Raw genomic sequence first — 26,374 nt, forward strand, 5'->3', positions numbered from 1 at the left:
ATTTGATGATAGCAGCGGCTATATTGCTATTATAGCGGCGCTTAAAATTTTGCCTCACATCAAAACAGAGGGAAACCCTCGCAAAATTTTTTTTAGGTCAGCGGAGTTTTCTAGCAATCTGATTGGTTGAAGGGTTGAAAGAGAAAACGTCTACAACTAGCTGATTTTCTGTTGGTTTGCTATTTAATATGATATTGTCTTTTGTAATAATAAAAGCTTAATCAAATGGAAACAAGAGTGTATAATCACACCTGTAATGTTCTTCAGAATGGGCATTGTTCATGTCTCAATGAAAACAATTCAGTAAGGAAACACTTAAGTTTGCGAACAATACCTAGATATTACAATTGCACAGCATTTTAAAAGAGGATAAACAACTTATTACAATAACTAATATAACACATTCAGTGTTCAATGTTGCATTACAACTGCTTTGATTGCTAGTATAATAGCTTCTCCAAGCCTGGTCATGGTTACTTGGATTGATTCTTGTTGCAGCTGGTGCTTTTGAATTTATTATCTCTCTAATCAAACATCAATTACTTTTGCCGGACGTCGCAATAGCAGCACTGATTGCATTCTATCGTCACTAACACTGTAAGCCAAATTCAAATGTGTAAAGGCTCTTCTTTTTTTACTGACATACAGGATCTTTTCGTTTTACATGCAATTAAGACACGTTGATTTCTATAGACATTAATCTATATTGTTGCTTTACGTTTTACTTTGTGGAATCATTAAATCTCAAATGCTATGCAATAGATTGTGGAACATGTCAGCATTGATCAGATTATCATTTCCGATGCTGTGGCATCTTGATGAATTTGTAATAATAAGTCGATGCTAATAATCAGTTGTCAGCTGTATCTAAAACGACAGCAAAAAACTTCTTTATTACAGGGCTTCTAGCTTGCTTAAATATGGTAGATCCCTGGTCAATGACTATTACGTTGAGATGGTATATAAATAGCAGGCCACTGAGGCCTTATGGATTGTTGGTATAGCTTGTTGAGAGGCCACCTAAGTTGATATGTTTCATGTAGTGTAGGTGGATCTCGATATCTTGACATTAGGGAGATTGAATGTATTGTAGTTCCTGAGGCACCTGTGCACACACAATTTACTGGACTTGTAAACATAGATGTGATGTGATACGATAAACATCATCTATGCTGCTACACTGTAAAAGGTGGCCTGAGGAGAAAGTGAATGTACCCTAAGATGCATGCTTGTATGCAACAATATGGCCCTTTTCGTACGCTCCGCTTTTTAAAATGCTTGGTCAAATGCACACTTGTGTGATGTACACATGCGGAAGGTTAACGGAGATTCACTTTCTATTGTTCTGAATGATGGTCCATGGGATTCCGAAATCTATCGACCTTAAAATTACACGTTTCTTGATAGTAATCACCCCTTCAAACGTATATGAAGCTTGTAGGGAATTCAAAGGAAAATACAATGGTATTTATATCAAGTCTCTGGCGTACATTGCTCACCTGATATCTGGTACAATTGTTTTTGCAATTTTTTGACTGTTTTCTAAAGATTAACCAGTATCTGCCATCAGAACATTTTGTTAACTATTACTAAACATTGTAGATCAAAAAGTTTCCTATCGAATGAGCTCTTGCTTGAAGCTCTGGCATAACTCTATCATGAAATATTGAAAGTATTGTCCTGACCAAAAAATCGTCACCAGATTTTTTGCTTGCTATCACAGGCAGATTTTGAACAACAATCGATGATTTTGCATGATACCCTTTTTTGTCCATATCTCGTCAAATACTCACCGGATTCATCCGAAATTCGAACGTATGAAAAGAGACTGGTAGTTTTTTTCTTCACAAGGCAATCAATTTTAATGCTGATATTAATCTCGCTGCATTGCCACCTGAAAGCCTCATTGCTGCTGATACATTATCACTTCTATCTCACAGTATTAATTCTGTTATTGCCTCTTATGCCAAAATATAATGTAAAATTGAATCTGCCTAAGAATTATACTTTTATTGAGAATGCATCCACTGGATGCATTTATATAATACTTTCCCTTATGTTAGGGTTTACAGCATGACAATAAACTATGATACACATAGGTTTACTATCTGTCCCACTAATGATTTGTGAATCATGATTAGCACGATATTACCCAAAGGACCTAAGAATAGTCGAGGACCTTTAGTGTGAGGTCCTACTAGGACATTTGATATAACATTGCTAATGTAGTTTCATTTGAAAACAATGCTGAAGACGCATTAGTATCTTCAGTAATTGATGCGAGGCTATAAAACAGTAACCCCCAAGTGAAGCTCTCTTCGCTTCATACGTTTTTCAGCGAGTAAACACTATCAGATGCTTTGGCTCCAATGAACCAGTAACCAAGCGTGTCATATGACCAAGGGACGGATCTTTCAATTGCTAGCAAGCCTTAGGTACAAAACACTGAAAAATACAAAAACATACCCTCTCAGCGTATGTCTCTTGTCTAGATTCTATCGTGATTGCTAAGTATACTTTTCATTCCTTCTAAGCAATGATCTCGCTGTTCCATCACAACAAAAAGAGCAATTAATGAAATTATGCTAAAATGAAAATATACAAAAAAAATAAGAGACTGTTTGGAAAGAGCCATCAGATATTAAGCAAATACGCTCTTCGGTTACCATGTCCAGAAAATGATCGTTGTAATAAGGCAGCATTTTCAATTTATTCTATATTCATTGCATGCTTGGCCGACTTTATGTTCCTTCATCCCATTGCTCAAAGATAATCCATTTTCAACAAATTCAGCAAAATTTTACAATATCAACAAGGGACAAGAAATTTAATGATAATATACAAGAATGGTATGAAAAACTAATTAATTTTCAATGGGAAAATGAACAATAATAAACCTTGGGATGATGGGACCTAAGCTCTTGAAGCCTCCAACTTCTCCTTGTACAACTTTTCTGCACCAGACCAAACGGGATTAGTAGCACGATCCTTTAAAGCCAACATGGTAGGTAGAAGATCGTGGGAAAACATGTCAGAGCTTTCTCTGGGCAAGAGAGTAGGCAAGTGATCAATAGAGCACACTTCAAGAGGATAAGGGTTGGAGGATTCAACAGGGACAGTAGGCTTGTCAAAAGTGGTGTTGATAGAGTAGACGGGAATAGGATTGTTAGGGTTGGTGGTATCACAGGAGACGTCAGAGATGATGGAAAGCTTGCGATCATCACCATCAATCAACTCTTGAGTGATGAAAGGAGGAATCTTTTGGTTGAGGTAGATACAGTTGACAAAGATATCAGATTGAACAATTTCAGGAAAAGGACCACCCTTCTTGGTTTCATTGATATCCCACTTAATAATGTTCTCCTCAGGGATACCTGCCTTACGAGCAAAATCACAGGCACCAGTACCGCAACGACCCAAAGCACCCATTACCATCACCTTGGGATATTCGTTATTGTTGAGAGCAACTGGATGACCGAGTTAGTATCAATTTTCCAGCATCACACACTTTTTATCATCGCACTATTTTACCTGCAGCGGTCAAACGATCCTTGGTGTAAGAGATGAGAGCATCTTCATTGGGATAAGGAGTCAAGGCACCGTACTTTTCAGTAGCACCAGTCTTTTGATGACACCAAACATCGATGGCGACAGCAGAGCCAGCAAAGCCAGCCATGTAACCAAAGGCAGCAACACGACGACCTGCACGCGATGGATTAATATCAACGTTTCCCACACTTTTCGACACGACATGCATATACAAACGTACCATTGGAGTCATTCAGGAATTCGAGATCAAGGATGGTACCGTTACCAGCGTCGAAACGGTGCAACAACTCCTTCCAGCCACCTTGGTTCTTGAAGCAATGAGCAAAGAAGATATGAGTGTGATGCAAGGGAGAGTCGTCGTTCTCAGGAAGCTCCTTCAAACCAACGATATAAGCATCAGCAGGAGCATCGGTCTTCCAGCTGAGCTTTTCAACAAGAGGACAGCCAACCCTGAAACACGCACATTGGTAAATTGACTAAAGTCATGGACATGAAACATGTTCATCCACTTACTTGACATATTCCTCATCATCAAAGATTCTTTGTTCAGAACGCTCAACGGTAATCTTGAAACCAGCATCCAACAAGATCTTGGCAGTAGCAGGAGTCAAAGCAGCTCTGTGTTCCATAGGCTTGGTCTCGGCACGAAGCCAGAGATGAGGGGCAGTGTTAGATGTAGTGGCCATGTCGGTTATAAGAAATGTGTCCGTAATTGAAGTAAAGTGGAAAACAAAAGAGACTAAATGGAGAGCAGCTATTTATACTTGATTTTTTGCAACAAGATGGATAACAGATGTGACTTTATTATGCTAGAAGGTTGAGTGATCAATCAAACTATAGAAAAATGGAAAGCCTGTTACAGGAAAAGTATGTTTTTCCAAAAGGAATAGGGCATCTATGATCCATTTCTTTTATGCCTCGAATCTCCGATCCATTTCCTTTTTAGGTAATATTGGTTGATGGAAGAAACTTTGTAAATGTGGGGTTTTAGGATGAGTATCAGAATAATGGTATCTATCACGAAATCATGCTTACATTGAATTGAACTGTATCGAGTTTGCCAAGGGGTCCTTCAATTTGAAACTATTCAAGATGTGAGCCATCGAAACCGTGCATTTACATCTTGAAGAAACTTACAAATAATCGCAATGCTCCATTATTGTACATCTCGAGTGATACTTCATTTGACAAATCGAGTGCTCGCTTACACTGCACAATATGGGCGTAGAGGTAGCTACAAGAGGTAGATTATCCATCAGATCAGTCACTTTTAGATTATCAAATCTCTGTGTAACTGGCATCGTTACCTGAATGTCAATTCTCGATTACATACAAAATTGATGAACGGCTCGGAATCTTGAGGACAATCAGCTTCAGTGAGTAGATCAGTGCCTTCAGCAACCACTCGAAAGGGTGGATCATTTGGTGACATGGTTAAACTGACTTTGTTGTATCCAGAATCCAGATCATTCATCAAATCCTTGAACCAGACAGACTGGATCACATCCAAATGTTGGCAGCCATTACATTGACACACATCCATAATACAACTTACTTTCATAATCATTCTTTGAGACTCTTCATTGGAAGAATCCTCAAACTGCAGTTGAGTGCTTTCTTCGTCAGGCTCAAAGGGTATTAATTCGCATTTCATAGTCTGATGTTGTTGGCTATTGGGTTCACGGATCAAACGTCTATGAAATCCAGTTTTATCATGCAAGAATACAGACGCAAAACATGCCAGTTTACATGCCTTAATGTGACATACGAGCCTGTGCCATCATATATCACTTCACAATAGTCGTTTGCTCCTTGCAAGATATTGACCATTTCTGAAGCAGGGAGCATAATTCGAAGGCCGTTACTGAGAACATCAACTGGCAGACCGAGTGCAGGCACATTGACGCCCTCTCTCAAATTGAATATCTGAAATAAGTGCAGCTTGAAGTAGGCCATTGCTTTCACTGCTCGCTGATCCTCTACTGTCAGAATGATGCCCTCATCATGAATGTACAAGGAGACCACCTATAGAGTCGTTGAATGTGCATCAGTTTTTTACATGACAACTCAAATGACGGGTCCACATGTAATGTTACATTTTTGATTTCTAATGCTTTTATCAGTTTCAATACATGTTTGACGTTCTTGATAACGGCATAGAACAGCACAGTGTCATCAATTGTATAATCCATAGCTCGCAGTAGTTTGTATTGAAAAACAAATGCAAAATAGATGATAAAGCATTTCATCGTGACCATTTAAAGTGACCTTTATTCATACTAATCCCAAAAGATTTTTTCATATTGTCTTTTTTCTCTTGATCTCTTTTGAATCAAACAGCATCAATGTCAGAACCCACTGAAGCAGCAGCAGTAGCACCTGTGCCAGCCGTCGAAGAGCAACAACAACAACAACAACAACAAGTAGATACAAAATCCAATGCCTCATTGAAATGCCTTGTCATTGATACCAACGCCATCATCAACGGCATGTCATTGAGAAACATGGCCGAAGAGTTCTACACTTGCCCCGAAGTATTGTACGAGTTACGAAGTGCTCATTCCAGAGAATTCTTGTCTCGTTTGCCATTCGAACTGAAGATCTTGAATCCTACCGAAGAAGCAATGAAGTTTGGTAAATGTCGCAATGGGAGATCAAGATTTATGCCGCTGATGAAACGTCAAATGCTAACATGAGTCTGTAGTAACTGAATTTTCGAAAAAGACTGGCGATTATGGTGTCTTGTCACAACCTGATTTAAGAGTGCTTGCCCTTACATATACGTTGGAAAAGAGAGAGAATGGCGATGCTAACATCCGCACAGAGCCTTTGACTGTAAGTTGCTTGAATGGACATTTTCTGACAGCTCCAGCGTTGACTGACTGGTTGGTCTCTATTACAATAGTCTAGACCAAGTGGTGCTCTTCCTAGTGCGCCTCCACCCATGTCATACATCAAGAGACCTCAATTAGAAAAACAAGTAGATGAAGATGGCTGGGAGATTGCAACCAATACAAAGAGAGCACCTGCCAAGAAATACAATCATACACCCAAGAAGATTTTGCCTGTGGTCAAGAAGGAAGAGCCCAAGCAAGAGGAGATCAAGGAGAAGGAGGAGGAGGAGGAGTCCAAGAAAGAGGAAGAGGCACTTGCTGATGCAGTAAAGAAGGTGGATATCAACCAAGATGAAAAGAAACTCGAGATACCATTGACAGAAGAAGATGATTCTGATTCTGATGGTGGAGAGTGGATTACACCCGATAATGTGGATGAATACAAGGCAGCCGAGATTGGTGTCACTGCTGACGAACTCAAGAAAAAGGCCATCATGGCCGTTGGATGTATGACGGCCGATTTCGCCATGCAAAATGTCTTGTTGCAAATGAACTTGAACCTGGTGTCTGCTGGTGGTTACAGAGTCAAGAAGATCAGAAACTCTGTCATGAGATGTCATGCTTGTTTCTTTGTCACCAATGACCTGGAGAAGAAGTTTTGTCCTAAATGTGGAAATGCCACACTTCAGCGAGTGACATGCAGCACCAACAGCAAAGGCGAGATTGCTTATCACTTGAAAAAGAACTTTCAATACAGATTGCGTGGCACAGTATACGATATCCCACCTCCCAAGGGCGGCCGCAAATCCAACAACATTGTGTTGAGAGAGGATCAACGTGATTATATCAAGGCTACACAGAGGAAACAAAAGAAGAATGTTGTGGACATGTTTGACCCCGATTTCATCCCATTGTACGGCAAATTAGACACCAAGGAAGTAACCAACAACATGTTTGGTACAGACACTATTGGCTATGGCCGCAAGAACCCCAATGCATCCAAAAAGAGAGTGGGCAAGAAGAAGAGAACACATCACTTTTAACCTTTTGCTATACTACACGTGATGTACGTTGGTCCTTTTGTAATTGTAATTTTTTGAATAAAACACGGAGTTGAATGTAAGTATCTGTAAAAACTTAAAAACCTGCCTGTTGTTGTTTCTTTCTTTTGCTGTGTTCTTCCCTTCTTTCTTTTTTAATATACTAACTGAAGATTACGAGGAATGAGTGATAATGACAACTTGCTCTCCATCTCTCAGAAACTACTAAAAAAGATATCCAATCGAGCATTAAGTGACACTAATTCAGATACAAGCGACACCATGGATAGTTCTCCTGAAGTACCAAGTAAGTCATAAAGTGCATTCTTTCCCCCCCCCCCTCCTTTCACGCGTGAACTCAAGTGCTACCTCGAACAGGTCCTCAACTGACTGAACAAGGTAAAAGAAGAGTATATCCACATGTGTAATCGAATGCTTATTTAACAATGTGCCAGCATTTCAAAACGACTCGAGATTCAGAAAATATGTGCAACTAGTGGAAAAGAATTTGCAATCGTTTGATGCAGTGAATGAATGGGCAGACATCATCTCTTTTCTCGGCAGATTACTCAAGGTAAGCTATACTGACAGAAAGGTTGATCGTTTTATTGATATCCTCCAAGTCATTTCAAGCATATCCTCAATTTCCAATTATACCTCGCAAGCAGTTGGTTGCCAAGAGATTAGCGCAATGTTTAAATCCAGGTTTTCCCGCTGGTGTTCATCAAAAGACATTAGAAGTGTATGCTTTTATATTAAAGACCATTGGGGTAATGTATCTTGGCTGCATGCATACTCGAAACAGCACGGTTTTTAATTTTGATGACTAGTCGGATCAGCTGGCAGAAGATTTAGCATTGTGGTCGACAGGTTTATTCCCGTTTGTTCAGTATGCCGCTACACATGTCAAGGTAATAGAGTATACGGCATGCTACACAGTGAAGGGGATACTAATGTAGCTTGTGTATAGCCTCAATTGCTGACGATTTTCGAGAGATACTACATTCCATTAAAGGGCAAATTACGACCTGCCATGCGAGGATTCATCATTGCATTGTTACCAGCATTGGAGGAAGAAGGAAGCGAGTACTTTGATAAAGTGGTATTGTTGATCGAGAGTGTATCAGAGACGGTAGAGCTACCCTTCTTCTACTCGTGTATGTGGTTGGTGATGATTGGCAGTCCAAGTCTTCGTCCACCAGCGTTGAATTACTTGCTTCGAAAATTGCCCAAAATTACAGACAGAGAAGGTAGATATAATGCAGGATGAGAGAGGGCTCATAGTGGTAAGACTGACAGGGCCTTTGTTTAGCGGTTGCTCTTGTATTGGGTGGCAAAGAGAATGTCAGTTTGATGGTGAGAGCCTTTGCCTCAACGCTGGATGATCAACGACTACTGGTGCAACGTGGCATATTGGAATTATTAGTGCAAAATTTCATGCTCAAGAGTCGCATGATTCCTCACGACGATTTAGTGATTTTAATGCGAGCTGCTTTGGGGATTGTGCTGCGAAAAGACATGTCGCTGAACAGACGTTTGTATGCATGGCTGTTGGGAGCAGAAGGAACAACCCAGGCACAAGTCTTGTATTTCAACACCTTTGCAGAGAAACCAGCTACACAAGCAGTGAGAGGCATGCTACAGGCACAACAGCATCAACATTCAGACACATCATCAACAGACGTGGAGCAGCAACGACCTTACAAAATCTTGATTTCATTGATGGATAAATGGGAGTTGGGACAACCTATTGTCAACAATGTGTTTGTGGATTCGCTGATCAGTCTCAAATCCAACATGAAATCTAAAAAGCAGCACGATGAAGTGATCAAAACGGCCAACATGTGGATGGACATGGTGGAGCCGTACCTGATTTGCATGAAACTGTTCGAATTGATAGACACTTGCTTTTCAGGCACAACGCCCAAAAAGGGAGCCAAATTCAGCGATCACTTGGAAACCCTGCGATTGATACAATTCACACTAGAGTCATTCCACTTTGCAGACGACGAAATCAGACAAATCCACTTTTCATTGATCGTTGCCGCATTGTGTAAAAAACTGAACGATGCCCTGAAACGCCCAAATTTCATTGAACTTTTGCCTCAAGTCAGTCAGTGCATCACACTGATTCTTACCCTCTTGGATCGCTTACCTGAATCTGTGCTTTCGAACCGAGCCGCACCTGCAATCAAAGATGACAACAGCAAGGAAGGTCGTAAGCAGTTTACATCAGATATGAGCATTTTAGACTATGTGCGCGAGTTTTACGGCATAGGAGTAGGAGGGCCATCATCTCAGCAATCGCCAAAACAACTGTTAGAAACAGACAACGACGGAGACCAACTCAATAGCAGCAACAATGAAGAAGCAGGCGATTTATCGTCTTCTGCCAACATGTCGAAATCTCAGCCCCAGCATCAACCGTTCCAGTCTCGTCCTGAATACGACCCCTTACGTGGACAATTGCTCGTTAAAGAGATCTCCAACCACCTTGCCAGCTTTTTGATCGACCTCGTCAACGATTACATCATTGCCAACAATCTGCTGAGTGGCGTCGATGTCGGTGTAGAGGGAAAACGACTCAAGCATATTGAACACCATTTGGAGCATGTATTTCTAGCTGCCTGCACTGCTCTCACTTTGATTGCCAAATATGCTGACAACGACACAGAATTGAAACGATCAGAGGCACTCACTGCTGTCCTGCTGAAATGCTGTCAGCAAGTGCAAGTGTTTGGCATTGTAGATGCAGGCTTATCTACACTGACATTGCTTGTCAAACACAAGCGATTCATCAACCCATCAGTCCTTCAGCACGCCTCACAGATCAAAGCCATTGTAGACAGATTATGGGGGTTTTTATCGCCATCACTGCAGCTACTTCACATGCGCACAGTAGAGCTGTTATGGCAGCTGATTGACACTTCTCTGCCGCATCAGATTGAAACCATCATTTCCAATTACATCATCCACCCCGAAAATGATCAGGAGAGACTCAGCAGCTATGAAAAGTTTGGCGTGGTGTGGGAGCTGTCTGACAGTATGCCAGGCGCCAGTATGACCTTCTCAAGGCCCATGTTCCTGATGCTGGATTTACTGCGAGACGGTGCCTCGCCTTTGGACCGAAGGGCGGGCGATTTGTGGATTCGATGCCATCTAAAAAGCTATGTGCGACTCTTGGAGCCATTTCTGTTGGCCATGCTGGATCAGCACATTTTGCGTCGATCCACAGAGCTTAGTGTAGAATGGAGAGAACAGCGATTCAAGAACAAGACAGAGCAAAAGACCACACGCATTTCGTATTTCGTCTATTTAAAGGCGTTTGATACAGATGTCGTTGATTACATGTTTGCTACGCTCATCACACTCATTACATTCGGTGGTCTCAATGTGCTGAAAACATGCAAGAATCACACAATTGATCATGAAGGGAAGATTGCAAAAATGGCACAAGCAGCATTGGACTACGACACCAGCAAACCCTTGACGTATTTGGATCTGTTAGTATTGATTGCAATCAGGTAAGCCAACAAACTTCCTAATGAAGAGAAAGTAGCCATTGATGACACCGTTTTGCTTTAGATATGTAGACACCGAGCCGAGAGACACCATCGTTCATTCACTTGGCAAGCCTGTTTGCAGCATCCAACTCCACGCGGCTGATTTACTGTACCTCATCATCTCCAAGCTTGATTTTGTCAACATGAAGCTAGTCCAGCAAGTGCAAATGATGGTGCTTCACAAACTACTGTTTTGCATTACCCGAGAAAATCTGGATTTGCAGCAAAAACTGCTGCATTTGCTACACGCTTGTTTAGCGATTACATGTGCAAGCACGACACATAAGGACAAGTCGCCTAACGGTCATCAAAAGAAGGGCTCAGTAGACAGCATCAATTCGGTTCATATCGTGCAGCAGCCCAACGAAGCCATTGCACTGATTCAGGCGTCCTCTGACTTGTATGTCAAGTGCATCACTGACGCCTTCTCCAAGGCCAGCAATCGCAGCATGCTCCAGCATTGGATGGATTTTGTGTTGGCCACACTGCCTTACATAAAGCATGGTTTTCGTACCTTGGTTGTGCCTGTGCTGATGTGCATCTGCCATCAAATTAGCCTACGCTGCGATACAATTGAAATTGCCATCCATGAAAAGCCCAACACATCCTCGTGTACGTTGGTTGAAAAGGAGGTGATGGTGCTCCTGATAGGTCTTGAAAAGATGCTTATGTTCTGCTTGACGGAGCGTGTGCTGAATGACGAGTGGTTTATCAATGCAAGCACAGACTTGCCTATTCCCCACATCCCTGACAGTTCCGCCTTGATTGGTCTGGCTCAAGTCGTGCATGCAGAGGAACTCCCCAAACTGAACGAGAAACCAAGAGAGACCATGATGTACCACTTGCCAGTTGTACTGCAAATCTTGCTCAACGCATGGCATGCTTTCCGACGACCGCAATGGGACGAACAGACCATGCTCTCCATGGGGGATGCCAAAGTAGACGCCATCCTGCACAGCTTTTCTAACGCAGCAGATCAAGCAAAAGGCAGACTGGAGATCATCTTTGAAAAGCTGTTCAAGTACTCGACTGTGGATTTTGTGGAGGGCTTGACCGAGATATTCTACATGGAGAACCCCTCAGCACTCGAATTTGATCAGACACCCGAGCAGGAGGAGCATTTTGAGACGATCGCCTTGGATATCCTGTCCTACACGCCTTCCAGCACACCCCAGCATGTGATCTCTACACTGCTCGAGAGCATTCGACAGAGAACGCCTGGCACGTACCAAAACAGACGAAGAAAGATCTTGCGCCAGGGCAAATTGTAAGTGTTTTGGCTCTACAGACAGAATGACATACGAATTACTTACAATGACATATAGAACGGATACTTCTATATTAAGGTTCGCCGAGATTTACTGTGGTTACATCAAGAATCCCGAGTCCATCGTCTTGTTATGGCCCATCATCCACTCATTCTCCAAAGACTATCTCTCGCAGGCCAACACCTACAAGATCTTTCTGCCCAGTTTGATGCGGTTTTTGACAGTCGCTCTAGAGGAGCTGTCGAAATCCAGTGGGTACGAGCAGGACAGACGCATCCGCAAAGACGCACAAGAGCTATATCAGCGTTGCATTGATTACTGTATTCTGATATCTGGCAAATCATTTGATCAGAGCCTGTGGATGCGTGGCAGAAGCACAATATACGATGATGGTGACGATACATCATCAATTCATACTGTGGAATCCAATGAAACACATTACAACCAAATCACACAGCACAGCAATCACAGCACTGCATCGCATACTACAGATACCATGACCCGCAATGTCTCTACCAGCATTGTATCCGACATGGAAAAGAAGGCTAGCTGGAAGCTGCGAGAAGATATTATGATCACCCAAGTCAATCAGTATCTGGCACATCAAGTGATACCTCGTCTACGCCAGCTCATTGGAGACAACGACAAGATCAACTCGCTGCTAAACAACATGGTGTACTATGTTGTGGGGCCCTCACTCAAGTCCAAGACCAAGAGTCCTGTGGTGCTGGATCAGCTGTGCGAGATGGCGCGTATGCCATTCACTTACAAGACGTGGCGAAAGGAGATTTGGGAGGTCTTTATCGACAATCGTTTCTTTTACATGAACAGTGCAACGTGCAAGAAATGGCTGGGTATCATACAAACAGCATTCAGCATTGAAAAGGAGCGAATGACAGAGCTCATGGCTCGCATCACAACCTCGCCTTCCAACACCTTCTTCTCAAGCAAGGATCAAGAGACACTCAATCGATCACTCAATCTAAGAAGGCTTTCGTTTGTCTTGTTTGCAGGTTCAAGAGACCAGTACGTGCCCCAACTACCCATCATTCAGGAAAAGATTGTAGAACTGCTCAAGCTGGATCACGGTGAAATGGTGCACATGGAGATCTATCTCTGTCTGCGTATCATCCTGCTGCGCTTCTCTCAAAAGCATCTCATGAACTTTTGGCCGCTGCTGATCACAGAACTGATGCGTCTGTTCAACTCGTTTGTATATAATGATTTCCAAGATCGACCTGAGGAGGCACAGATTGCACTGGCTGGATGCAAGTTTTTGGATCTGCTGTGTACGCTCGAACTGGATGCTTTTCAAATGTAAGTCTCGTTCGTCTTTCCTTACTAATGCAATCGGCTAATACGCCTTATAGCTATCAATGGATCTTTATTCGCGACACGGTGGAAACTGTCATCAAAACCAAAACGGAAGGACCTATACCCATCATGGAATCACTGAATGAAAAGATGACCAAAATTACCACAGCAGATGCCTTTGATTTCAGCCTATCCGAGTCCAGCATGCAGCCATCGTTGGGATCTCTGAAGCGACCCATGCTGACCATGCACAGCATAGCATCGATACGCCAATTATCCTTCTTTATCGAGCATGTTGGCTTATACGTATACCAGTCGTCATTTACATTATCCAAACCTGATTTACCCTTTATAGAAAGCCTCTTACAAACAGACTTGTTGGAAGAAGACACTTTTGTTGCAACAGTGGATTAAGGCAAAAGGAACACAACAACCTCTTTTTCAGTGAGACAAAGATCATCATGACATCATTTGTAGTTTTAGATATTTCATACAAAATAAAGCTTTCGAATTTATCGCTTTTTCCTCAACTTTATTCATCACCATCGCAATTCACCAGCCTAATATGCCTGCCGCTGTAGGAATAGCATGGACCGTGTTTGCAATCACGGCTCTTGTAAGTGATGCTTTTCGTTTGCAAGGATGATAATAACACACACACACGCACCCTTTGCAGTGCTTGTCTTTATTTAGTATTGCATTTACAAAATATTACCAAAGTAGAAGGGATTCCGAGTTATCAGCCACGGTTGTCACCATGATTGCACTTGCATTGATATTTGCGACCGTTGCATTACTACCCGTCGATATATTTTTGGTTTCATCCACCGTGGATTCCCGTACTGGATTAAAAAAGCTATGGGCAGATAAAGATACCATCTATTGGATGACATTTACAGTTCAAATCATGTATTACGGTAAGCATGAATACATCAACTGTCAAATCAGATCAAGGGAGGGAGGGAGGGAGGGAGGGAGGGACATAAAGATGAAAAGAAAGGGGGGGGATTAAGATTAAGGCTTGGGCTTGTAAAGTTGCCATGGTAACCAACATGCTTTTTATATCGTTAGTCTTTTACGGATCCATCGTAGCATTTAGTTTCTTCGTGATCCCATATGCTTATTTCTATTATGAAGAGTACGAAGAGGAGGGTCAATCCAAGAGTCAACGCAGATTAAGCGCACTGAAATACACCATCTTTACAGTTTCCATTGTTGGATGTTTGTTCTTATTTGGCTTATTCCTCAAGCCAAACATCTTGCCTCCACACATTGATTTGGATTGGTTCAAGTATTTGCTCACAGAGAGTCGTACGTCAGGAATGATTATACAAAATGCAGCATGATTAATTTCCAATTATAGATGGAGCAAAGGCAATCTGGTTTGTTGTAGGCTGTTTATTTGTACCCGGCATGGCTGTTTTCATTGTCTATACGGTGAGTCTATTTTTCACTCCATCTCGCATCATCCAGACTCATGTCTTGCATTTGGTATACATAGGCACCCGGTTTATCTATTATACCATTTAATTTAATTAAAGGCAAGCGTAGAATTGATGCAGAACATGATGAAATCAATCATCGGTTAGTTGTGGTCCGGGAACAGCAGCGCTTGATTGAACACAAGTATGCTGGATCAGATCAAGCATTGTCAGCACATGATTACCGTACATTAGAGAACTTGAACGACGAAGAACGGTAAGCTAAATTGTGATGTCTAAAATGGAGCTTGTCTATTAATAACACACTTGAATCCAGAATTCTTGTGCGTCGTCTAAGTGGCATTGAGGAAGATAAGGGCAATTTCCTTCAAAAAGTACTGAAGGTGCTTAGACCATTTCAAGTAAGTAAAATAAGGAGCTGTTTGTTTATTATCGACTCTATTGGTGTAACGCATACTTGTTTTTGTTTATTGTTAGGTTTTAATCGGATTGATCATATTAGTCTTTGTCGTCTTGATGGCTGTATCCATGTTTATGACCATGTAAGTTTGTAAAGCAGACCAATATTTCATATCTATTGACGACATGTATCATAGCATTGACAAAGTAACTTGGTCCGTGTGCGGTAGAAAGTGTGGTTATATCATCAGCCATCCCAAGCTATTTAATCCCATCAACTTTATATTTGTGCATTTGCAAAAGGTTTGTTGTTGTTGTTGTTGTTGTTGTAATGAGATAGTATGCATTCATTTACAATGCATGTATATATTTATATATATATATATATTTATATTTATATTTAGCTATTCCCCTTGGACTATATCTTTATGGTGGCCATCATCATCTACTTTTTCCTGGCTACCATGACAGGCATCATTCATATTGGCGTGCGATTCTTTTGGGTCACCTTGTACCGTATTAAGAGAGGATCTACTGCTCCACAGGGATTGCTTTTCTCTGCCATTCTGCTCACCTTTGGCTTGTTGGCATTGAACTACTCCATCACATCCGTCGTAGCGCCGGGATATGCGCATTATGGTAGCCAAGTATATGTATGTCATGCACACATAATAGTAATCAGAACAACACTAATTTACTTCTCAACTGCAGTGTAACCACACCGAGGGAGGAAGAAGAGATTGTACGTATGAGGTAGACAAGATTGTGCCTTGTGATATCTATGCTCCCACTGGTAAGTATCGGATAAATCCAATGTTTGCTAGGTACTGACTATTCTCAATAGAAATTTGTACTCCAACTGTCTCTGCCACTTTGATCGACCGCATCACCTTAAATACTCCCATCTTTGGCCTCATCTTTTATTATTCTCAATGGCTATTTTTAATATCGTTCATCCTGGGCTTCTTGATCGCACTATTCAGAGCCCCTAGCAACAACAGCGAACCAGAGTCTGCTGATGCATTGGATGCTGAGGAGGAAGCTGGTTTGTTAGATGGACATCATCGTTAGCAGCAGCATTTGAAATAAAATTATGCATTATTCGGATCAAATCCTTACTATAGTATGTAGTCTGAGCACGTTTTTATTTGTTTATCGCCTATTACTCCTTTATTTACTATGCTTTGCCTGCCAAGTATAGCCTTTGATTGGCTCACGGCTTACTCGTGCTTCGCACATCATTGAAAGTCTAAATAAAAAGGCAGAAAAAAAAAAGCATAATGCCAATGTGTGGAGCACACGAGGTGGCCTGAGAGTAATTTTGATAGATGTGATATTGAATGGAGTGTAACAATCAAGGTTGTTGTTATGATATAATCAAGGTTGTTGTTGATATGAACAAAGAAATGGGTCTCTTCTGCGAACAAGAACTACGTAAATCATCCCCTATTTAAGGTCGAGTGTCAAATGCAGATCTTGTAATAATAATAACAAAAGTGATCATGAGGGTGAAAAGTAGTGGTGGTAGTATAATGAATATCCACCTTCAACTCTTCTCGGAACCCTGTCCGAGGTTTAATTGGAGAGACACAAGATGTGTAATGAAAATCTCTTATATGCGTATATCATACAGCCCTTGAAAGCATGAAATGAAAAGGAAATTACATGATGATCTGAACCATACGATCAAATCAAACAGTATAAAAGGGGCATTCAAATCACGGTCGAATGCATTTGTTTCTTTCTTTCTTTCTCATCCACTCTTTCATAATCTATCATATGTATTCCAACTACTTGAATCAACATCAGCCTTCAAGCCCCATCACGTATCATCGTTTTAGACACAACAGTGATCCTCAGCTGGCTCCTCCTTTTCCTACTGCTCGAAGAATGAGCTATGGTGATTATCTCTCTTATACTAGTGATTCTTCTCTCGAGACATCACCAGTGGGCTCCACTCTGGACTACAGCCATCATCAGCAAGCACCCTCACCACTGGCCATGAACAGCGAATTGCCTGGTAACAGCCACAAGAGCTGCTGCCCTTGCATTCACAGCAACGGATGCTTTGTAGATCAACTATCAGCCTATCGACGCCCTTTGGATTGGCAATCACCTTTATGCAACCAATTCACATTTCCACCATTACACCAACAACAGCAGCAGCAGCAGGGCCAATTCATGATGTTTGATGCACTACCTACACCCACTATTGTCTCCTCTCAATTAATGACTCCATCACTGTCTTCATCCTCATGCTCATCTCAGATGCATGAATTATCCATCTACGATTTATTGGAGCTGGTTCCTACTCAGTATCAACAGCAAGAGGCTTACTGCGTGTCTCCTCCATCACCCTTTGTGTCACATCACAGTGCAGCAACAAATGATGATGATGATCAAGATGAAAACAAACAAACCGTTAATGAGGCTAATGACAAGAGGGATACCAAGGCCAGTTCTTGTGCTGCTGGTGGAGGAAAAGCCAAAGTCAAGAAATCAACACGTGCTAGACGCAATGATGTATCTGGTGTTACGTCTAATGATTGCAAAAAGTACAAAGAGACTTCCTGTGAGCTTGATGCGAAGCAGTTCTTGTGCGAGTATGACGATTGCGGCAAGTTGTTTAAACGTTCAGAGCATTTGAAAAGACACATCAAGTCCATCCATACCAAAGAAAAACGTAAGTCTATCCATGCGAATATCCCTTCAGCGCATTATACTCATCCTTCTACTCACAGCCTATTCCTGTCCCTACAAAGATTGCGGTAAAAGCTTTGCAAGAACTGACAATTTGAGTCAACACATCCGCATTCACAGAAATAACAAGGGCTCCTCTACTGCCACCAAAATCAAGGCTAGAACCAAGGCCTAATATCTGCATTTTAACATCTATATTCCACTTCAAAAGCCATCCTCTTATATGATAATGTTGACCATTACTCTATGTAAATATCCTCAAATCAGATCCGTCTTTTTTTTTATACCGTTGAATTTCAATCAAACACACATTCAAGGGCCTTACCTTGTGAATTAATATTGTAAATAATCATCACAAACAGCACAATAAAATTGATTTATTTATTATATTCCCATCGGGCATGTATTCCGTAACATCTGCTTTTCTTTTTGGAAATCAGTTACACAACTGATCAAGTTTTCCAGCAGCCAATTTCTTAAATCCGGTTATACTGTTTGTTGTTGCTGTTGTTGTTGTTTGCAGATACACATAATTGACTGCATACCACCAATTAAAAGGCAAATATTCACACACTGTGCCTGTTCGTGAGTGTTGCAATAACTGCTTTATCTAAGGGAAAAAAACTTAAAAATTGACAAGGCTCGTTTTTGAAGGCTCGTGCACCGTCAGATTGTACGACCCAATGTCCTGGTCTTCCTGGGGTTATGAGGCAACCAGTGAGGAGGGATGAGGGGCACTGGGCAAAAGAGAGAAGACGGGAATGACATCTATAGCCCATGACATGAAAGTCAGTAAACAGGGCAAGGCAAACTAGATGCGACAGAGACTAGTTTCTTCGGCAATGAACAAATATAGTGAAAGCACGGTTAGAACCACAAACTTAGTTCCGAATCACTCTTGTAACATCTTCTCAAACATCATCCAATTTTTCAATACAATTTACACAAGAAAATTATATTGACAAGTCGTGTAACTTGCTGATGTGAGGGTGCGGAAATTCTTGAATCAGTTAAACCGACATGTTCCTTGGATTTTACACAGATAAAAGTAAAGGGATGATGCGAAATCGGCAAGAGCAAGAGAGATGCATACCATATACTGAATGCATGTATTTTTGATGTAGTGTAGACTCAGTATCTGTGCACCCAAACGATAGATACACACACAGGAAAAAAAAAAAAAAAAGACGGGGAGTTTATCCCTTTGCTGCTTGGCTTTGCCTTGGAATCATTTCACTTTGGGATTAACCCCTTGCTCTGGCTTTGTGATAAACAAAAAAAAAAAAAAAAACTTTAAAAGGTACCCACTTTTCGTGCTCGCAAACTCTTTCTCCTCTCTTCTCTTTCCTCTTGTTGTTTATATCTTATAAAACCTCAAGCAAACTGTCGCATTCTTTTCAAATATGAGCTCCATGCAGCAAACTCACTACAATCAGACATTCAATGTCGTCGATCCAGCATTTTATTCTCAACAACCTCAGCAGCAGCAACAGCAGCATCTTCAGCAATATATGACATTGCAGCAGCTTGAACTTGAACGCATTCGTCAGGTACAGCAACAAGCTGCTATCCAGCAGCAGAGAGCATTGGAGAGTAAGTTGAATGAGAGCCTCACCCCTGAAATATATCTAATCACATTTTGATCTGTTAGTGATGTATTACCAACAAGAAATGCTTCATCAGAATCCACAAAACCATCAAATGGGCCCATTGCTCTTGTCCAATGAACATTTGAACGAATTCATGACACCTCAAATGGGTCATTACTCACCTTCCTCCTCCGCATCCCCTCCTTCTCACTCTATGAGGTAATGAATTACCAGAAGAAAAAAAAAAAAAAAAAAAAAAAAAGTGCCACCAAAATTTACAATTATTAAAGTGTAACAATGTAATTCATAGCCATTTCCCGAACCAACAAGATAGAGCCAGCAACGCTACGGGTGGCAATAAAGCTCAAAAGAGAGCTGAGCACAATGCCATTGAGCGTGCACGTCGTGAATGTTTGAACACCAAATTCCAGCAGCTTGCACATTCACTACCTAATTTGCAAAATGATCGCAGACCTTCCAAAGGCACTATCATTGAGCGCACGCTTGAATATGGTGAGTAGCAGCGTGTTCTTCCATGTTGACTCGCAGTGTCTAATGCCACATGTATCTAGTTAAACAAACGGTTCAGAAGGAAGAACGCTTCCAATCTGAAATTGATCAGCTCCGTCAAGCAAATGAGAATTTGATTTACAAAATGACAAGCGACCATTTTGGCACGGACAGCATTATTGAAGAAACCGATGAAGAACTCGAATACGAAGACTCCAACACACCGGATTGCGATGACAACTTTAGTAGTCGCTCCTCTGTCACATCCGTTTCTTCGCATCATCTGTATTCGTTCACTGAACAACAACAACCTCAAAATGCATTTGAAAAAGCTGGTGATGCTTCTTTCATCAGCAGTGGCTCCCCGGCCTTACTCTTGTGATACAACTCTATGCACTATTAAGCTAACCATGGCACCTTTTCTTGATTTTATTACTCCATTTTATGATATGTCTGAAGCAGCCATTCTCTGAACCCATATACTGACTACATTCCTTCCTTCCTACAAACGTTTCTCCAGCTCATCGCCTTCATTCACTTGATCTATGTACACAATATCTCTCTCTCTCTTTCTCTATCACACACACATTCAACTTTCTTTTTATATGTAAATAAGCGTTGACCGCAAACTCCCACCCCTAACTTTTTTTTTCTGATAACAAATCTATATATACAATACTATTATACCCTCACTACTATATACATCACCTCTACCCCACCCCTCTCTTTATATAAATATGTGAATATGTTATCGTATACCAAAGTCTTGTTTCGATTTTCTCTTCTCGGCTATCTATAAGATTACATGATTCAATAAACTTCAAATCACACACGTCCATTGGTCCGAGCATCTACCATCCAAATGTATCGCTTGCAATGGAGAAAAAAGTTGTTTGTAAACTGTTGTACAAGTTACATGAGGAAATGGCATGTTTTTTGGTTTGGTGATACATTATCTTCGGATTATCCGTTCATGTTGTACATGTACAGACAGTTATTTACTAAATAATAGAAAAGAAACAGATCCTAGCGTTGGGTAGTTTATCATCTAAACATGTCATGTCATGTATACAGACATCTTCCCAATACAGTTACAAAAGAGGTACACACAATCATTTTAGTTTTTCTATCAATACTACCAAGTATTCTAGAATGCCAAAGAATCAGCCCACATTTACAGCATCCACTGGATCTACTCGTTTTTATTAATCATCTAAGAAGGTGTTGCAGTGTTGCTTTAGGAGCGTTTGTGTGTACTCTCGAGGTGTGGCAAAGCAGGGCGTAATGTCGTATTAAAAAAAATGTCTGTCATTCTGAAAATGGCTATACATTTCGCATACATTTCGTGTCTACAGGCATTCTGGAGCAACTACCAAGCAATTGCAAATGCATTGCAAAAAGCGCTATCCATGTCAAATCATCACAAACAGGCAGAGAGGTAATTTGAGTAGACGCCAGAATATTACCTGCAGTCAAAGGCCGTAATATTGCAAATCTAATTGCATTGCATATGGATCACTGCATCGTCTATTCCATCCCTAAAGGTCGAGTGAGCTTGCAATTGACAATCACTTACAACAAAAGTTTGTATGAAATGTGCATTGCTTTACTCATTTACAATTTGAAGCCATGATCTACTAGTGGTTCCTCTGGAAAGGGAATAATGAAGCTATGTTTCATTCGTGTTATTTACTCTCCTTACTTGATCACTCAAGTGAAGTATGACGGAGACGCTTGATTCCTGCTTTGTATCATACTAGCTGGTCAAACTCGCTACGCTCGATGTCAGCGTCGCCCTGTGGGCTCTTGCTAAAGACATTTCAAATCAGAGATAATGAAAATCTGGCATATCAAGTAGATTTTAAACAACCAATTAATAGTAAAAAAAGGGGGGGAGGGTGCTATATCAGAGTCAGGAGAGTGAGATACCCATTCGCTGATGTTGCTCTTGAGAGGGCACTATAAAGCTGGTCATAAGAAAATACAGAACTGCATACGATCTACAGCGACTTTTTTGAGTTATTGTCATTGCAAAAGGCACCTTTATAAGGAAAAACTCCTAAGAAAAAGAAATTATTCGGTCTAAGCAATTGTAACTTCAACCCCATGAGCCCTATTTGATCATCATCGCAACCATCATTATTATCATCATCATTGTCATTAACAGAAAGGCATTTGGGTCAGCCAGCAGCAATGCCGCCACTAAAAATAATTAAAACGCAGATTAGTTTTTTCTGTTCAAGATTGGACAGATTTTGCCCCTTTTCGACTTCTTTAATTTATTTTGAGCAATTCGACTATATAAACTGTAATGATCATTCGATGCTTCCTAATACATTCTTGGAGTACTTTTTAAGGCGCTTCCAATGGTGCTAATTGTAATAGGTGTTTTGACTAAACTTATTGAGCAATTTGGTAAAATATGAAATGAGGTTTTTAGCGAAAATAGCTATATTTTGCATATGAAAACCTCATAAAAGTGGTTTCAGAGGTTGCTTTGGATCGACAGAAACATTTTGATTCAATATATGCCATAGTAAAAGTCTTCGTTTTCAAGTTCAAAAACGCGATCGTTTGATTTTCAATGAAAATCATGAAGGGTACCTCATGCTTTTTGGTCGATTTTTGCCCATGTTTTTTTTTGTCTCCAAAAAGTTGACCAAAGGTGTCAGGAAGTTACTACTACTCAAGTACAATTGCTTAGCGTTATTCCGACGGCTCAGAAAGGTTTACATGTCAAGATATAAAGGTCTGAAAACTGTCAAATTTGGCTATGTATTGCTTTATAGTTTTTATTTACACGACATGAATCATAACTTTGGTAGCTGTAATCTTCTGGAAGGGCAGTTCTGCAGCCTGTGCAATTTCTAATTTGAATAGAAGGCATATTGATTTTAATAAAGCTAATTCATGCAAATGTTGATGTGGTATGTTGTTGGCAAGCTTATTAACAATGGAAATGAGAAACCGAATTTGCTGCTGAATACTATGGTTTTGCATATCCGCTTCGCTACATTCAAGCCCTCGTATAGATCAATGCTATCAAATGCTGGATTGGATGCTTAGTTGTCATAGGTTTCCACTTTTGCTTCGCTACGGTAAAAACCCCCTATAAATCAATGCTATCAAGTGTTGAATTAGACGCGTTATGATCTTCCCCCAATTCCCTCCCCAATGACGCTTTCGCCGGCGGTTTATTCATCTTGTACGGTACTCAGTTCTTTAAATTTTGAAAGGATATGCTACTTTTTTTTTGAGTGTTTTACAGTAAATATAATGATTGAGACTTACATACAGTTTGAAAACAAATCTCCATAGCAGGTAATTTTCAAGCATTTGCACTCTCAAGTAAACTAGGCATTTATTTTTGCAGATTATACATGACACTTTATGGTGTATGTGTAGAATGACAGTTTGCGTGTATCGTAATCTCACGTAAATGTGTATGATATTATTTATAATGCTTATAAAGGGGAATATTATTACATAAGATGGTGAAGAATAATTACAAACGATGATATTATGTACAATTAACGTTCTTGCTCTTTCAACCTGCGAGCCAATCTTTCAATCCTTTCTTTTCTCCATCGTGGGCCGAATTTGAAGAGAACAGGAACCAAGACATTGGAGGCGACGCAAACAAGGCCAATGATGGTGAAAATCCAGCCAACGCCTACGTTTTGGATACCAGGCTCAATACTGACAGTAGCAACAGCACCGAGCAAACAACGTACCAAGTTGTTGGTGGCAGTAATTGTAGCACTTTTACCAGGGAATAAGTCTACCACCAAAGTTTGGAAGATATTGAAAAGACTTGTATTTGCAAAACCAACCAAGAATTGAAGAACCAAGATGACAGCTAAGTGCGCATGAATGTAGAGCATCCAGCCGTAAAATAGAGTGATCACTTGAATCAAACCAGCACTAATCCACACGTTGCGCAGACGAGCACGAAAGATGGGGAATTCAGTAGGCAATTTACCGCGGGTAGCATTGCCGAAACCAGATTCAGTAGCTGTCTTTCTAAAGTCGTAGTCCAACAGCTTGCCTTCACAATAACTGCCCAAGATGCAGCCAACACCTTGGCATAAGAAACAGAGACCAATCTGGATTTCAGACATGTTGTAGAGCAAGACAAATTGGCTAGTAGTGGATGTCAGATAGCAGTAGTATGTTGCATAATGAATAGCATTGTAAAGCAATGCGCAAATAACATCCTTTTCAAACAAGTACAGGAAGGGCTGGGTGACGTTGGGGATCTGAAGAAAACGGTTGGGCTTCTTGATGTCGTGGATAGTGGAGCTATCGTCATCAGTGTAAGGTTGCTCTTGACGATTTTTTTGAGCTTGACGGTGTCTCCACCATTGAATTGGAGTGGGATTAGCATGACCAGAGCCATTTCCGACTAGGCTACGAAGAGTTTCAGGCAAGAAAAATAAGATGGCTATAAAGAAAGCAGCGCCGACCATCAGCAAGATCCAAAAGATCCATCTCCATGACAGGTATTCAGAGATAATACCGCCAATCACAGGCCCTGTTATATAAATGAATGTGAGTATCATCTGTTGGAATGCGTGATGTGCTCTGACTTACCAATAACAGGTCCAAGCATCTGACCCATTGAGAAGAGACCAAAATAGCTACCACGCTCAGAGGGCGTTGCAATATCACCTACTACACCAGCACCGATGGCAATGACAGAACTAGATCCAAATGCCTGAAGCATACGCAAGATGAGCAAAACGTAATATTTAGGTGCCAATGCAAGACCGATGCAAGAGCCCATGTACACCATAAGCGTGGCAAGGTAAACGGGTCGACGGCCCCATAGATCAGCTAGCGAGCCCCAAAATGAAGGAGAGAGGCCTTGAAAAATCATATATACTGTAACAGTCAAGTTCACCAATTCAGTTGTAGTATCCAAATCCTATGTATCTGTCAGTTACGAATGTCTATTTTTCTGATCTTGTGTAACTCTGTCGTCTTACCTTTTGGATGGCGTCCAATGCAGGAAAATAAATATTGGCTGATAGTGGTGATACGATGCCCGTTAGACAACAGATGGCAACGATCAATAGCTTTTTGTTGTGAGGGAATACAGAATACGGCTCGGAGGAGTTGGTTGTCAACATCTTTGTCACGCGATTTACTGCTGGTGGTGATGGTGCAATATCTGGTTGTTCGACATCCACATCGTATGCTGTCATTGTACTGACTTGACTACGTCCGCTATGCACACTATCGTGATCTCCATCATGATGATATTCTTTACTATCTAATGCCATTGTTTATATGTGGTAGTTGTGGGGTATGAATGATGTTGTGAATTTCAAATGAGGGTAAGATACTTTCAGGACCCATTTATGGCCTTCTATATATACTTTTTTTTTTTTTTTTTTTTTTTTTTAGTTTTGACAGGTCTCCTATTAAAACTCTGTCTCGATATCAATCAGAAACATGAATAGGTCGGGAAACGAAGAGGATACGGGATCAAATCATTCTAGTATTCATATCCGATCCGGGCGTTGTTTAAGACGACATTTATTTTGCAAAATGTGATGCTATGGTAACCGACATCAAGATGAACATCTGAACCGAAAATTCCATCTCGCTAATCCCTGCTTTCAATAGTTACTCGACTTTTTGTAACTACAAGACATTGGGAAAGATCCAGATGTAATGTATTCATGTTCCACTTGCATCTCACAGTAAAGTCAGTTAATTGAATGTTTGATATTGAATACGAATGAGGCAGAATCGGTTACGTTTGATATCATTCAAACTGTTTATGATATCAATCTGAGCAAAGTGAATGGCCGGGCCAAGATTTCTGGATGATAGCTGTCAATATATTCTAGATATTTCCCATTTTCTGTCTCTTAGCGGACACACAGTTGAGGTAAGGTTTCAATCCAGCCTATCAAAGGTGACATCAGAGTACTGAATCATGCGATTCCTTGACAAGTTTCTAATCTTATCCTCGTCTGATGGACATGCTTATTTATGTCTTTGATCATGTTCTCCACTTTTTTTTTCCTTCAAATAAAATTGCATTGATGTCTCCACATTTAGAAACTCTATTCTCTACAATGAGCAATGCATTGTGCTGCTTTTGATTTTATTTAGTGATGTACTATGATTTACTTTGACATTTTCAGAAGATTTT

General features: G+C 40.7%; 8 protein-coding genes across 8 annotated transcripts; 5 read left to right on the forward strand and 3 right to left on the reverse strand.

The window, feature by feature from the left end:
• Positions 1-2,913: 2,913 nt before the first annotated feature.
• On the reverse strand, positions 2,914-4,235 carry RSE1 (pre-mRNA-splicing factor rse1; the record flags this gene model as incomplete). Its single annotated transcript, XM_064830645.1, has 4 exons — positions 2,914-3,467; positions 3,532-3,702; positions 3,770-3,999; positions 4,063-4,235. 4 exons carry the CDS (start codon positions 4,233-4,235, stop codon positions 2,914-2,916), a joined length of 1,128 nt encoding a protein of 375 aa, XP_064683147.1.
• Positions 4,236-4,491: 256 nt separating this feature from the next.
• Positions 4,492-5,741, reverse strand: ATC70_011454 (TPR_REGION domain-containing protein; the record flags this gene model as incomplete). The annotated part of the gene is made up of 7 exons (XM_064830646.1): positions 4,492-4,518; positions 4,585-4,632; positions 4,687-4,783; positions 4,857-5,044; positions 5,105-5,243; positions 5,303-5,574; positions 5,646-5,741. The coding sequence occupies 7 exons, from the start codon at positions 5,739-5,741 to the stop codon at positions 4,492-4,494; spliced, it is 867 nt and encodes a 288-aa protein (XP_064683148.1).
• A 153-nt stretch (positions 5,742-5,894) lies between these two features.
• Positions 5,895-7,426, forward strand: ATC70_011455 (uncharacterized protein; the record flags this gene model as incomplete). Its single annotated transcript, XM_064830647.1, has 3 exons — positions 5,895-6,183; positions 6,254-6,384; positions 6,455-7,426. 3 exons carry the CDS (start codon positions 5,895-5,897, stop codon positions 7,424-7,426), a joined length of 1,392 nt encoding a protein of 463 aa, XP_064683149.1.
• Positions 7,427-7,606: 180 nt separating this feature from the next.
• ATC70_011456 (uncharacterized protein) lies at positions 7,607-13,982 on the forward strand (the record flags this gene model as incomplete). The annotated part of the gene is made up of 10 exons (XM_064830648.1): positions 7,607-7,730; positions 7,802-7,822; positions 7,879-7,997; positions 8,047-8,193; positions 8,254-8,334; positions 8,394-8,673; positions 8,736-10,947; positions 11,009-12,253; positions 12,312-13,571; positions 13,625-13,982. The coding sequence occupies 10 exons, from the start codon at positions 7,607-7,609 to the stop codon at positions 13,980-13,982; spliced, it is 5,847 nt and encodes a 1,948-aa protein (XP_064683150.1).
• Positions 13,983-14,133: 151 nt separating this feature from the next.
• On the forward strand, positions 14,134-16,480 carry ATC70_011457 (uncharacterized protein; the record flags this gene model as incomplete). Its single annotated transcript, XM_064830649.1, has 11 exons — positions 14,134-14,184; positions 14,245-14,485; positions 14,640-14,879; positions 14,932-15,005; positions 15,070-15,266; positions 15,327-15,411; positions 15,488-15,552; positions 15,607-15,712; positions 15,814-16,062; positions 16,121-16,202; positions 16,254-16,480. 11 exons carry the CDS (start codon positions 14,134-14,136, stop codon positions 16,478-16,480), a joined length of 1,617 nt encoding a protein of 538 aa, XP_064683151.1.
• A 708-nt stretch (positions 16,481-17,188) lies between these two features.
• Positions 17,189-18,284, forward strand: ATC70_011458 (uncharacterized protein; the record flags this gene model as incomplete). Its single annotated transcript, XM_064830650.1, has 2 exons — positions 17,189-18,092; positions 18,151-18,284. The coding sequence occupies 2 exons, from the start codon at positions 17,189-17,191 to the stop codon at positions 18,282-18,284; spliced, it is 1,038 nt and encodes a 345-aa protein (XP_064683152.1).
• Positions 18,285-19,512: 1,228 nt separating this feature from the next.
• On the forward strand, positions 19,513-20,590 carry ATC70_011459 (uncharacterized protein; the record flags this gene model as incomplete). Its single annotated transcript, XM_064830651.1, has 4 exons — positions 19,513-19,702; positions 19,761-19,917; positions 20,009-20,211; positions 20,271-20,590. The coding sequence occupies 4 exons, from the start codon at positions 19,513-19,515 to the stop codon at positions 20,588-20,590; spliced, it is 870 nt and encodes a 289-aa protein (XP_064683153.1).
• A 3,148-nt stretch (positions 20,591-23,738) lies between these two features.
• On the reverse strand, positions 23,739-25,493 carry SPT7_1 (Transcriptional activator spt7; the record flags this gene model as incomplete). Its single annotated transcript, XM_064830652.1, has 3 exons — positions 23,739-24,742; positions 24,802-25,135; positions 25,197-25,493. The coding sequence occupies 3 exons, from the start codon at positions 25,491-25,493 to the stop codon at positions 23,739-23,741; spliced, it is 1,635 nt and encodes a 544-aa protein (XP_064683154.1).
• Positions 25,494-26,374: the final 881 nt, after the last annotated feature.

This window comes from Mucor velutinosus (assembly GCF_035048745.1).
Source record: "Mucor velutinosus strain NIH1002 chromosome Unknown tig00001564, whole genome shotgun sequence".
In the NCBI taxonomy this organism is placed as follows: domain Eukaryota; kingdom Fungi; phylum Mucoromycota; class Mucoromycetes; order Mucorales; family Mucoraceae; genus Mucor; species Mucor velutinosus.